The 13,749-nt window shown below is 43.9% G+C and overlaps 1 protein-coding gene across 9 annotated transcripts in view; it reads left to right on the top strand.

The window, feature by feature from the left end:
- The window catches only part of INPP4B (inositol polyphosphate-4-phosphatase type II B), a 394,433-nt gene that overhangs the window by 252,249 nt on the left and 128,435 nt on the right, over nucleotides 1-13,749 (top strand). For 8 of the 9 annotated variants that reach the window (XR_011364011.1, XM_069978640.1, XM_069978642.1 and 5 more), the window contains 2 exons: nucleotides 744-855; nucleotides 4,946-5,018. Coding sequence is in view for 8 of the 9 variants with exons in the window: in XM_069978640.1 (XP_069834741.1) it covers nucleotides 744-855; nucleotides 4,946-5,018 (185 nt within the window). In the remaining variant the exon portion in view is untranslated. Of the gene's footprint in view, nucleotides 1-550; nucleotides 603-743; nucleotides 856-4,945; nucleotides 5,019-13,749 lie in introns of those variants that run through there. The other variant, XM_069978646.1, reaches the window with a different exon arrangement.

The raw sequence follows: 13,749 nt of genomic DNA, 5'->3' as shown, positions 1-13,749 counted from the left end.
ACCGGACTGGGAATCAAACTACTAACTGGTGGGAACAGCGCAGAGGAGGAAGGTAAGAGACATCCTATAAGAGACATCCTATAAGAGACATCCTATAAGAGACATACCTACCTCCTCGGCATCTCATGTGCAATAGGAATATATCAGCAGGTTAGATTCCTCTAGATCCCCATATTCTTCATGGTATCCCTATTGTGGACACTACTGTTGTTTAGGTTCTTCGAGTTGTTTCATGATTTCAGCATAACCTGCTTGGTGTGACGTATATCTAGAATCTTCTAGTAATTATATGAACATGTATTTATTTTTATATACTATATAAAGATGTGGGAATTTTGGGAATGAAAGCTTCTCCGGATCAGCATGTGTGCAATGTTTTCACAATGACGACACCTATTGTTACTTATCGGTATCTGGGTCATGATGCTTAGAGCAGGGCCAGCAAGTTAGATGGGTATGCCTCCTTTCATCATAGCGGTCAGAGCTGCCCATACATTGATGGCCACGTCTACAATAACCTGTCTAATCCACAATGTGAAAATGACATCAATCTATGGAAATGAGAAAACAATAGAGATCAGTTTGCTTCTTCCTTCTGCACGGTGAGTGTTTTCTATAGAGTGTATTCCCATGCAGCTTATTGTGACCATAGATTGCTATTCATTGTGTGACCAATAATCGCCATTATTGAGCCAAAAGTTTTGGTTTCTTTTATAAAATTGTTTCACTGTCTCTTTTTACAGAACTTTAAATGGTGGAAAGAAAATTGGAAATATTGAAGTGAGTCTGGTGAACATGGGGGAGATTCAGAATGGGGAGGCAGATCACATTACGACTGATGCACAAGGACAGAAGGTCGGTAACTACGCTGCTATAAACGACAAAAAAAGATAACTATCAGATACCTATGTAATGGCTTTGTCCTGAACAGAGATATACTGTACTGTATACTGTAGCTTGAATCTCCATGACCAGAGCAAATATTATAGCAGGGCCTAGGGACAGTGTGGGATTGCTATGTAAGATTTCTATTTGTTTCATGGATTCAGCAAAAAAAAAACTGTTTTTCCTATGCACTAGATTTTGTGTCATTGTTTACACAGAGACAGTGACTCTGTCTTTATGGGGGGCTATGCTTGTGAGAAACAAATCTAACCTGCTTATAGCCCCCCAATGCGCAGAGGAGGGAGCTATGTCTCTTACCTTGCTCCTCGGTGCCATTTCTGTGCAGTTAGTAGTTAATTCCATGGCCCGATGCACCGTTAGGAGCATTGCCCCGCCCCCATAGCATTGCCCCGCCCACTTGTTACAGCAAGGAATGCTTTTACTAAAGTCACCATACCATCCATGTACAGCATGGGATTGCACAGCTTCTGATGGACATCAGACACCCTGTGTAATGGCCAGGATCGGAAAAAAAGGTCTTCCCAAAAAGTATTTTGTTTTCAGCTTGGTGTCTAAGCCTAAAAATAAGCTGGTACTTCCTGTTCTGTAGAGAAAACTTATTATTAGTCTCCTCGTTATCATCACAGAAAGGATTATAGTGAAAGATGGCACCAGTATATAGAGAAGGTAGATTCATTAACAATAGGTGATGGTCACAGCTGCCCCCTCCCCCTCCCTGCATACTGCACAGGTCACAGAGCATGCCTAGAAAATTCTCAGAGAAGTTGTTGACACAGCTCCAGACTATTGTTTCCATTTTGGTGTGAGCGTCTGCGATAATAGAAACTCTGAAATAAAAGTCTGGAAACATAATCTTGCCTTGGCAGTGAAGTTTCTATGCAGCCAAGGCCTGACCAAGGTCTACAAGAGACATTCGTTTATTGGATAGTACCTAGATTATAGGCAGTAATAGCGCCCGCAAATAATTGACATGTCATTGGCGTCATGGAACAACGGCCGTTGTGTGCTACATAGTGTCACAAAGACGACCGTTGCTCTGTTGAAAGCAATTTAGATGAATGAATGCTGAAAACTGCGCCCATAGTTTTCCCATTCATTGTGTGAACATAGCCTAAACCTGTGAAACATAAGGAAATTGATAGCATGCGTTATTATTTCTTCTATACTTCTGCACATTTCCTTGCCTTAAAGGGGTACTCCAGTGTGGGGGCACTTTTGCCGGCCGCTTCCGGGTGTCTGACGCGGGCCCGAGACTTGGCGTCTCAGGTCCGCTCAGCCACTCAGTGAAGGAGGCAGGATCCCACCTCCTTCACTGACCGGCTGAGCGGACCTGAGACGTCACGCTTCGGGCCTGCGTCAGACACATGGAAGCAGCCGGGCACCGGAGCGACGCGATGCAGGACCCGCTGCTGGAACCGGGGAGGTGAGTAGACGTCTTTTCCCTCGGCCACCTCGTCCACGGTCCCAGCGCAAAAGTGCCCCCACGCTGGAGTATCCCTTTGAATAAAGTTTGCTTTAAACCTCACTTGCACCATGTTAAACAACATTTCAAGGCACGACTCACAATTTACCAGAATTTACAATTGCATTGTCACTTCTGGTTCAGTGTTCAAACATAAGAGGAGAAATTCTGAAATACCGAATAGCAAAATGTGTTCCATGACACCAACCGTGCCCGACGTGGTCCAGTGCCACTGACACAGATGTCAACCAAGGCGAAGTTTTTGCGTATTTACCGCAATAAATAGTGTAGCGTGCAGCATTACTTTTTCTAGCTTATATAATGGAACAGCCAACTAAAAAATCCTTGTGAAAAGTTCAGTTTGTGTCTCACTGATTTTCCATTGTGACTTATGTCTATTGTACCTTGCCCCCGCACACTCCTTGATGCCAGCCGGACGCTGCATGCTGGACAGCACAGATTGGAGTACAGTAACATAGACTGCATAATTCTTAGTGCAGACTTAGGCTATGTTCACACACAGAATTTCCGTTAGTCCTTTCATCGGTATTTTTTCCACCAAGATCAGGAGTGGAACTAACAGGGCAAAATTGTAATGGAAAGATTAGCATAACTTCTGTGTTTTCAACCCACTCCTGGTTTTGGTTGAAAAAAGACTGACAGAAATGTTTGTGAACATAGCCTAAGGCTATGTTCCCACTCAGTATTTTGGTCAGTATTTTAAAACCAAAACCAGGAGTGGATTGAAAACACAGAGAGGCTATGTTCTCACACTGTTGAAATTGAGTGGATGGCCGCCATTTAATGGCAAATAATTACCGTTATTTTAAAACAAATGGCGGCCATCCGCTCAATTTCAACAGTGTGAGAACATAGCCTTTCTGTGTTTTCAATCCACTCCTGGTTTTGGTTTTAAAAATACTGAGCAAAAATACTGTATGGGAACATAGCCTAAAAGTAAACACTGTAAAATTGCACCGGTTTTATCACGGCAGCTCAGGATGGTCGGTACGCATACAACAGAACTTTCTGCCAGTTTGGAACCTAACTGAACCATTGCCAAGGTCTCCAAGAACCCTCGGCTTTCATGATCTGCCTTTGACTTGATATACATCGTTTTATCTTAAGATAATTTATTTTGTAAGGAAAACAGCACAAGGACAATCTAATCTAAAATTACACTCCAGCTGTGTTTTTATCAATAGGTAAAATGTTCTTCATGGGTACAAACGTAAAAAAAAAAAGATCACTTATAAGCGAGGTCAATTTGCATAGCAATTAGAAAGAGGAAAGAACAGTAATGAAACCTTCTCATTTCGCTACACCTGCTTGCTATATGATCGCGTGGAACATATCCCATTTCTTTTTTTATTAATATATTTGGAATCACAGGAAGCCAAACAAGGACAATATATTCAGCAGAAGATAAATTTAACAGCAAAAAATTCCGTATCGCGAGGTACCATATGATCCAGATAAGAGACAGATGTGTCCATCATTACCATTCAGATGTGTCCATTATTACCTTTTCTTTAGCTAAATCCATCTGAAGATTTGGTTTGCATAACCATCACTGGGCTCCTCATGCAGACAAAGACATTGGCCCAGACGTATCAATCTGTCTGAGATGGATACCAACCCATTGCAGGCCGATTATCAGCAATGAATGTTCCTAGAATGATAATCAACCAGTGTTAAGCTGTGTTTACACATAAAGTAACACAATGAAAATGCAGTGTGAATGCACCACTTAACTGTAGTAATTTATCATTTTATTGCAGCGCTGTAATATTTCATTGCGTTACGGCATCACTTTATTGCAGTATATGGTTATGAAACTCCGTGTTTGGACATACTTAAAAATGTCAGCGATCAGCCAACAAGCAGGAAAACACACACAAGGCAGGGATAGGGGCAGCAACTAGTCATCTGGGCAGCCCATGACTAGTCATCACTTTCTGCCTGTCAGCGCGCAGTGCGGGGTTGATTGACAGGCAGAGGGATCACTAACGGGTCTCACTGCCTGTCATTTATTACACAAGCCTAACATTACACTTCATTACCGGCCTTATTATGATCCCCGGTGCATCATATTATCTCAACACAACACACACACAATAACCCTGTGTCACATATTATGTACATATAATAGTTTAATGTGATACTGCCCCCCCCCCCATTACTCTCGCTTATTTCATTGGTGGATACTGTCAACTAGGCGGGGCTTCACAGCAGTCCTGTCTGGGGAGAGGTGGCCCTACTGCTGTGAAGCCCCGCCTAGGTGACTCTCTCCATCTATGAAATAAAGCATTTCAGTGCAGAAAGAGGACACAGACACGTTGCCTGTGACCCTTCTTCTGTGACCTGGGGCAGACTTAACCCACCAACCTTTACATAAAAATAGGAATGTGTGGTCGGCCGTAATGCCAGTAATATAACGTGAACGTCGGGGTTTGCTTGTATTATATTGTACTGTAATGGTAGAGGCTGTGATTCCATATACTACATTATAATTATACTACATTATATTACATTATAGTCTGTATATGTCCTAACTGTATTCATATTCCTTTGCAGTGCGCCTTAGTGTGTGAGTGTTCTTCACCTGAAATGATCAGTGCGAATGATAATCTACCTTTTCTAAATACAGGTAAGTTCTATTTCTATAGCATTTTGTGCTTTTATATTTCCATAAGGCTGGGAGGTTATAGTCTGGCTTAAAGGGGTTTTCTACCAAAAACTATTGGCGTATCCACAGGATAGATCATCAATAACTGACTGCCGGGGGGATTACACCCACAGGATAGGTCATCAGTAACTGTCTGCCGGGGGGATTACACCCACAGGATAGGTCATCAATAACTGACTGACTGCCGGGGTGCTTACACCCACAGGATAGGTCATCAGTAACTGCCTGCCGGGGGAATTACACCCACAGGATAGGTCATCAATAACTGACTGCCGGGGGGGATTACACCCAAAGGATAGGTCATCAATAACTGACTGCTGGGGTGCTTACACCCACAGGATAGGTCATCAGTAACTGACTGCCGGGGGAATTACACCCACAGGATAGGTCATCAATAACTGACTGCCAGGGGAAATACGCCCACAGGATAGGTCATCAATAACTGACTGCTAGGGGGATTACACCCACAGGATAGGTCATCAATAACTGACTGCCGGGGGGATTACACCCACAGGATAGGTCATCAATAACTGACTGACTGCCGAGGTGCTTACACCCACAGGATAGGTCATCAATAACGGACTGCCGGGGGGATTACTCCCACAGGATAGGTCATCAATAACTGACTGCCGGGGGGATTACACCCACAGGATAGGTCATCAATAACTGACTGCCGGGGGGATTACACCCACAGGATAGGTCATCAATAACTGACTGACTGCCGGGGTGCTTACACCCACAGGATAGGTCATCAATAACTGATTGCCGGGGTGCTTACACCCACAGGATAGGTCATCAATAACTAACTGCCGAGGTGCTTACACCCACAGGATAGGTCATCAATAACTGACTGCCGGGGGGATTACTCCCACAGGATAGGTCATCAATAACTGACTGCCGGGGGGATTACACCCACAGGATAGGTCATCAATAACTGATTGCCGGGGTGCTTACACCCACAGTTATTGATGACCTATCCTGTGGGCGTAAGCACCCCGGCAGGCAGTTACTGATGACCTGTCCTGTGGGTGTAATCCCCCCCGGCAGTCAGTTATTGTTGACCTGTCCTGTGGGTGTAATCCCCCCGGCAGTCAGTTATTGATGACCTATCCTGTGGGTGTAATCCCCCCGGCAGTCAGTTATTGATGACCTATCCTGTGGGTGTAATTCCCCCGGCAGGCAGTTACTGATGACCTATCCTGTGGGTGTAATTCCCCTGGCAGGTAGTTACTGATGACCTGTCCTGTGGGTGTAATCCCCCCCCCCCCGGCAGTCAGTTATTGATGACATGTCCTGTGGGTGTAATCCCCCCGGCAGTCAGTTATTGATGACCTATCCTGTGGGTGTAATCCCCCCCGGCAGTCAGTTATTGATGACCTATCCTGTGGGTGTAATCCCCCCCGCCAGTCAGTTATTGATGACCTATCCTGTGGGTGTAATTCCCCCCGGCAGTCAGTTATTGATGACCTATCCTGTGGGTGTAAGCACCTCGGCAGTTAGTTATTGATGACATATCCTAACTGCCGAGGTGCTTACACCCACAGGATAGGTCATCAATAACTGACTGCCGGGGGGAATTACACCCACAGGATAGGTCATCAATAACTGACTGCCGGGGGGGATTACACCCACAGGATAGGTCATCAATAACTGACTGCCGGGGGGATTACACCCACAGGATAGGTCATCAATAACTGAATGGCGGGGGGGATTACACCGATCAGCCAGCAGCAATACTGGAGATAAACTATAGGAGTTAAAAGCCTCAGTACGGTGCCGATTAAACTATTGATTATCTAACCAAAGGATAGGCCATCAATTACTTTTGGCTTGAAAAAAAAACAACACTTTGAATCTTGTAGATTCCTTCTAATTCAAATACTTTTCTTACATAAAACTCTGATGTCATTGTGTAGTAGCGACCTAGGACTCCAGTTCACCTCCAAAAAATGTTTCTTTCAAATCAACTGGTGCCAGAGATTTGCAATTTACCTGCAATTGACCCTTTGGTTGCCAGGCAACCGTGCAGACACTTTCCCACAATCCCTCTAACTGGAAACTAACTTTCAGTACCAATGGGACAGATCATGTGACTGCAATTAAACTGAGCATAAGTGACCCAACCTAGTGAATGGCTGCGGGCCGTTACCAAGGGCAACGGGCTAAGAAACAAAGCAGCACATGTGAATAGTGAGTCTATATGTCTTAAACAAAACATTTAAAAAATCTCTTGTACCTTGGAAATGTGTTTCATTTAACATAATGGATCAGTATAGACTTAGTTGTCTTCGTGACACAACCCTTTAACCTTCAGATCCCTGTAATAACTCCTTCCCATGTGCCGTATTGTCGCTTATTGACATCAGAAAGTTCCCACTCCAACAGATTTCATATTATATGATCAATCATTCATTTTAAGAGTTTTCTTATGCAGCATCCGCTGATGATCCCATCTGCCTACTGGGAACATTAGGCTGAGTTCACACTACGTTTTTTTTTCATCCTTTTTTTTTTTTATCCATTTTTTGCAAAAAAACGGAAGATAAAAGGATGCAACTGTTTTCCATTGACTTCCATTATAAAAAAAAACGGATCAGTTTTGATCCGTTTTTTTTTAGCATAGTGGTCAACCTCATTTTTGTGTCCGTTAAAAAAAACTGATCCTTTTTGATCATTTTTTTTTTTTTTTTATAATGGAAGTCAATGGAAAAACAGATGCACACAATTGCATCTGTCTTTTTTATCACTTTTTCATCTGTTTTTTGCAAAAAAAAAAAAAAAAAAAAATGATTGCAAAAATGTAGTGTGAACCCAGCCTAAGTCTTGGGTATTTTGGGTGAATGTGTGCTAGAACAAGACTTCTGTCCCATATCACAATACAAATGGCCAAAAGAAGAATAAAACGTAGACCTGTTTGTTCTTCCTCTTTGCGCCTTCTTTTGTGCTACTTTATGTTAGTGTCAGTAAAAGTACGGGGAGCTCCGCCAATGTTCTCAACATAGTTACATGGTTGATAAGATTGAAAGAGTCTGTTAGGTTCAAGCTATAACTGTATACACTGTGTTGATCCAGAGGAAGGTAAAAAGCCCTTATGAGGCAGATGCCAGTTACCCCATACTGGGGCGGGGGGAGGGGGGAATCCTTCCCAACTCCAGATATGGCAATCGGGAAGTCTTAGCCTGGAACCACACTACGTTTTTGCAAAAAAAGAATAAAAAATGGATGCATTTGTGTGCATCCGTTTTGTTCCGTTTTACCATTGACTTCTATTATAAAAAAAAAAAAACAAAAAACGGATCAAACCGCATTCGTTTTTCTAACATACACAAAAGTACGGTCAGCTACGTTTTTGTGTTCGTTAAAAAAAACGGGTGCGTTTTGATCCGGTTTTTTTTGTAATGGAAGTTAATGGAAAAATGGATGCACACAAATGCACTTGTTTTTTTCCGTCCGTTTTTCATCCGTTTTTTTGCAAAAAAGAATGAAAAAAATGCATTGCAATAGCATAGTGTAAACCCAGCCTTAGGGGCCTTTTTCCGCAGAGCGATAATCGCCCGAATCGGCCTGATTATTGCTCCGTGGAATAGATAGAGACAACGATTACCCGATCATCGGCTGATCGTTTATTTAGGTTCCAACCTAAAATCATCGGGCACTGATGACGCTTCTGATGGTGCTTCTGAAATTGTTGGTCGCCGGCCGCGCACCGCTATTTCACGCAGCGATGCGTGGCTGGCGACCGATTATTTCAGAAGCAACATACTTTACCTATCATGTTGCAGGTCTTCTCCTGCGCTGCTTCTTCCTCCTGGTCCAGCGCGCAGCAGCCGCTTCGGTGCGGCCTATCTTAGCTGAAAGACCGCTCAGCCAATCACTGGCCAGGACCACCGCGGTCTGTCAGCTAAGACAGGCTGCACTGAAGCTGCTGCTGCGGGTGAGACCGGGAGGAAGAAGAAGCGCAGGAGAAGACTTGCAACATGTGTAGGTAATGTACTGTATGGTGTTTAACAAGGACTGCAAGGACATCGGTAACGATGTCCCTGCAGCCCTCGCTAAACGATTATCAGGCCGTGTAATAGGCCCAGTAAACGAGCGCCGATCTAGCAGATTGGCGCTCGTTTACATTATTGAATGGGCCCCCATAGGCCCGTGGAATGGGACCCTTGGTTTTTTTATTTTATTGGGTAAACAGGTGGAGCGCTGTCCAATCCGCATCTGTTTATAGCGCTTTTAATAATTGAATTCCAGACAATATATGACTGTTCTATTCTCCGTTCTTGTTACAGTGATTAATTATCCCGACTTCTGCATATTTACACACAACTGCAAACATTTCCAGATTAAGTGGATTAGATCTGCAATATTAAAAAGAACCGAGATGATTTATATAATACAATAATAAACAATCAAATGACAAATATTGTTTAAGCCACAAAGGGAAAAGAATAGGAAGCCGAAAATCCCAGACCTTCCCCCGAACTCATTTATAACAGAATAGTGCGGCTCCATGCTAATTATATACTCATTTGTAAACCGGTCCTGAAACAGCTTCTATACTTAACATTAGGGGGATTAATACTTCAAGTAGTCGCATTCTAATAACAAATCCGGGTGATGTATGCTCAGTATCTTAAACTAGGATATGCCAATTTCTGTCAAATTAACCCTTCCTGTGAATGGGCCGAAACCTTTTCAATGTCACTGTAGCTATGTGGGGAATTTAAAGTTAGAATTGGACATCTCCTTAAAGGGGTACTCCGGCCGGGGGGGCTCTTTTTAGATCTGGCCGGGGAGGGGACCCGCCGCTGGAACTGGGGAGGTGAGTGGACGTTGCTGTCCTCAGCCACCTCCTCCCCAGCCAGATCGAAAAAAGCCCCCCCCCCATCCCGCCGGAGTACCCCTTTAATTCTCTATAAAACGAGTCCCTGGAAAATATTTAGAAATGTTGGCGATGATGCCCAATCTCTTTCTAGTTGGAATCCAGAAGCTGTCCTAGTGAGACTGTATATGTGGGATGATCATTCAATGTAGTCGCCCACATATTTGCACAAAATGAAGAATAATCATAACAAGCTGGTAAAATACCACTAATCGTTCTGAAAATAAAGCTCGGTTACACAGGAAGTAGCCATAAGCCTGCAACACCTCCTGGCATTACTCCTGCAACACCTCCTGGCATTACTTCTGCAACACCTCCTGGCATTACTTCTGCAACACCTCCTGGCATTACTTCTGCAACACTTCCTGGCATTACTCCTGCAACAACACCTGGCATTACTCCTGCAACACCTCCTGGCATTACTCCTGCAACACCTCCTGGCATTACTTCTGCAACACTTCCTGGCATTACTTCTGCAACACCTCCTGGCATTACTCCTGCAACACCTCCTGGCATTACTTCTGCAACACTTCCTGGCATTACTTCTGCAACACTTCCTGGCATTACTTCTGCAACACCTCCTTGCATTACTTCTGCAACACCTCCTGGCATTACTCCTGCAACACCTCCTTGCATTACTTCTGCAATACTTCCTGGCATTACTTCTGCAACACCTCCTGGCATTACTCCTGCAACACCTCCTTGCATTACTTCTGCAATACTTCCTGGCATTACTTCTGCAACACCTCCTGGCATTACTTCTGCAACACCTCCTGGCATTACTCCTGCAACACCTCCTTGCATTACTTCTGCAATACTTCCTGGCATTACTTCTGCAACACTTCCTGGCATTACTTCTGCAATACTTCCTGGCATTACTCCTGCAACACCTCCTGGCATTACTTCTGCAACACTTCCTGGCATTACTCCTGCAACACCTCCTGGCATTACTTCTGCAACACTTCCTGGCATTACTTCTGCAACACTTCCTGGCATTACTTCTGCAATACTTCCTGGCATTACTTCTGCAACACTTCCTGGCATTACTTCTGCAATACTTCCTGGCATTACTCCTGCAACACCTCCTGGCATTACTTCTGCAACACTTCCTGGCATTACTCCTGCAACACCTCCTGGCATTACTTCTGCAACACTTCCTGGCATTACTTCTGCAACACCTCCTGGCATTACTTCTGCAACACTTCCTGGCATTACTCCTGCAACACCTCCTTGCATTACTTCTGCAATACTTCCTGGCATTACTTCTGCAACACTTCCTGGCATTACTTCTGCAATACTTCCTGGCATTACTTCTGCAATACTTCCTGGCATTACTTCTGCAACACTTCCTGGCATTACTTCTGCAATACTTCCTGGCATTACTCCTGCAACACCTCCTGGCATTACTTCTGCAACACTTCCTGGCATTACTTCTGCAACACCTCCTGGCATTACTTCTGCAATACCTGGAAGGAGAGAAGGGGACATATGAAGACTGTCTCCAAAACCGCTTACCACATACCAAAACCGAATGATCACCAAAAAAAACGTACATTATGCAACACAGTTAAAAACAATAAAAAAAGCACTTGAACCTGTGGCTCTGTCTTGTATGAGGAAGAAGGTTCCACTCACGGGCAATAACTTACTATTCTTCTCTACATACAACTTATATATTCCAGATAGTAGCAGCCTATAGGTGAAAGTACAGGTCCCGGTATATGGAAGAACACTCCATGCCTGTAGCCGCTCTTGCAAGCTTTGACTTTTGCATAGGTAGAGGCAGGACTGGTTACCAGGTGAGGTCCCGCTCCGGCGGCCGTAGGGTTAACAGGGCGGGCTGCTAAAAAACTCACAGTGGGATGTCCATCCTGCTGCAAGTTTGTCTGCCATTGAGTACACAGGGCAAGGATCCGCTGCCGATTCGCCCAGCGTGTTTGCAAAAAAATGCCAGAAAAACACAAATGCATAAAAAAACACCATGTGCTGCATTGCTGTTTTTTCTGGCTTTTTTTTTTTTTTTCGCCTAAAAAACGCCAGCTTCTACAACAAGACCATGCAATGAAGAGATGGCAGCAGAGAGAATCCCCACCATTGCACACAGGTTAAACCCCAGTCTATGCACATGCTAAGCAATGCAATACATGGACCCATGATGGATTAAACACACTGTAACAAATCTACTGCCACATTGCAACCATTTCCTTCAGTAGCAGCAGAATGGGCACAAGAATACAAGAAGAAAAAAAAAACAGCTCAGCAATAAAATAAGAATCATCAAAAAAGAAAAAAAAAGCAGTCAAGCGACATTCTAACAAAGTGCAAAATAAAAGGAAGACAATTAAAATGCAGAAGGAGACGGCAATAAATAAGATGCAGAGAACTAGAGGAAAAAGTCCGTCCTCCCCCAAGGCTATAGCTCATTTCTCAGGTGACTCCTGGCAGGCGGAGACGCTCGGCCACTGTAGGCGTCATTAGGTGACCGTAACGTCCCCGGCTCCAGATCTCATGTGATCATTAGGAAAAGGTGTTCTGAGGGATAATAAAGCGATTATGTCACCAAATGGTCTTTAAGCAACAATAAAAGTGGCTGCCGGCGGTTCTACCAGTCTCATTACCGCAGCCCGGAAGGTCCGTAACGTCTTGTAGCAAGACGGCAGCGGAGCGGAGGGCGACTGGGGGAAATCTATTAGCAGCTCACGGACTTCACTTATAACGAACTACAGATCCACATCCCAAACTTTCAGATTCCTGGGGAAAAACTTCAAAGATTTGATGTAAAATAAGGCAGGTCTAAGTGAATAGTGCAAATCATGATGGGAGAAGATAGACATTCCCTGCTCGCTGCCTGTGCTATTACACGTACAGAGAGCGCAGGGGGGGGGGGGGGGGCGGCCTGGGCGATCCTTACATTGTTTGGGTGACCCATTGAGATTACCGGCAGTCTGCTGCCACCGCTCCTATTGTATGGAGTGACCATCAGTACATACGTTGCGCTCTTTCAACATGTTGACTGATCACTGCCTTTTAATATGCGCTATTATATTAAATGATTATTGGCCCAAATGGTCGCTAATCAACCAAGCAAGGTCGATAATTGTTAAGGGTAACCTTAAAGGGGTACCCTTTTTCTTTCTAATCAACTGGTTTCAGAAAGTTATACAGATTTGTAATTTACTTCTATTTAAAAATCTCCAGTCTTCCAGTACTTATCAGCCGCTGTATGTCCTGCAGGAAGTGGTGTATTCTTTCCAGCCTGACACAGTGCTCTCTGCTGCCACCTCTGTCCATGTCAGGAACTGTCCAGAGCAGCAGAGGTTTTCTATGGGGATTTGCTGCTGCCCTGGACAGTTCCTGACATGGACAGAGGTGGCAGCAGAGAGCACTGTGTCAGACTGAAGAGAATACACCACTTCCTGCAGGACATACAGCAGCTGATAAGTACTGGAAGACTTTAGATTTTTTTAATAGAAGTAAATTACAAACCTCTGGCACCAGTTGATTTGAAAGAAAAAAAAACAACCCCTTTAACCAGTTCTGTTAGCGAACATATCAACAATCTTCTAATTAAGAAGCATAACATTTATCTTTATCTTGTTTTTACACTTATACAGCTTATATATCCTATTTCTTACAGACTTTCTGAAATAAAACCAATGTGAAATGATGTCTAGCACTGTTGAAATACTCGACTATTAGAGGTGTCAGTTTTGACATCTCGGTGCCGTCATCTTAGTCCATGGTTCTTCTTGCATCTCCAGGAGAATTTACAGCTAAATATCAGGAAACCTTAAAACAAAGGCACTGGCTAAG

This window comes from Dendropsophus ebraccatus, chromosome 7 (genome assembly GCF_027789765.1).
Source record: "Dendropsophus ebraccatus isolate aDenEbr1 chromosome 7, aDenEbr1.pat, whole genome shotgun sequence".
NCBI lineage: Eukaryota > Metazoa > Chordata > Amphibia > Anura > Hylidae > Dendropsophus > Dendropsophus ebraccatus.
This window is presented reverse-complemented; position numbering and strand designations above follow the sequence as displayed.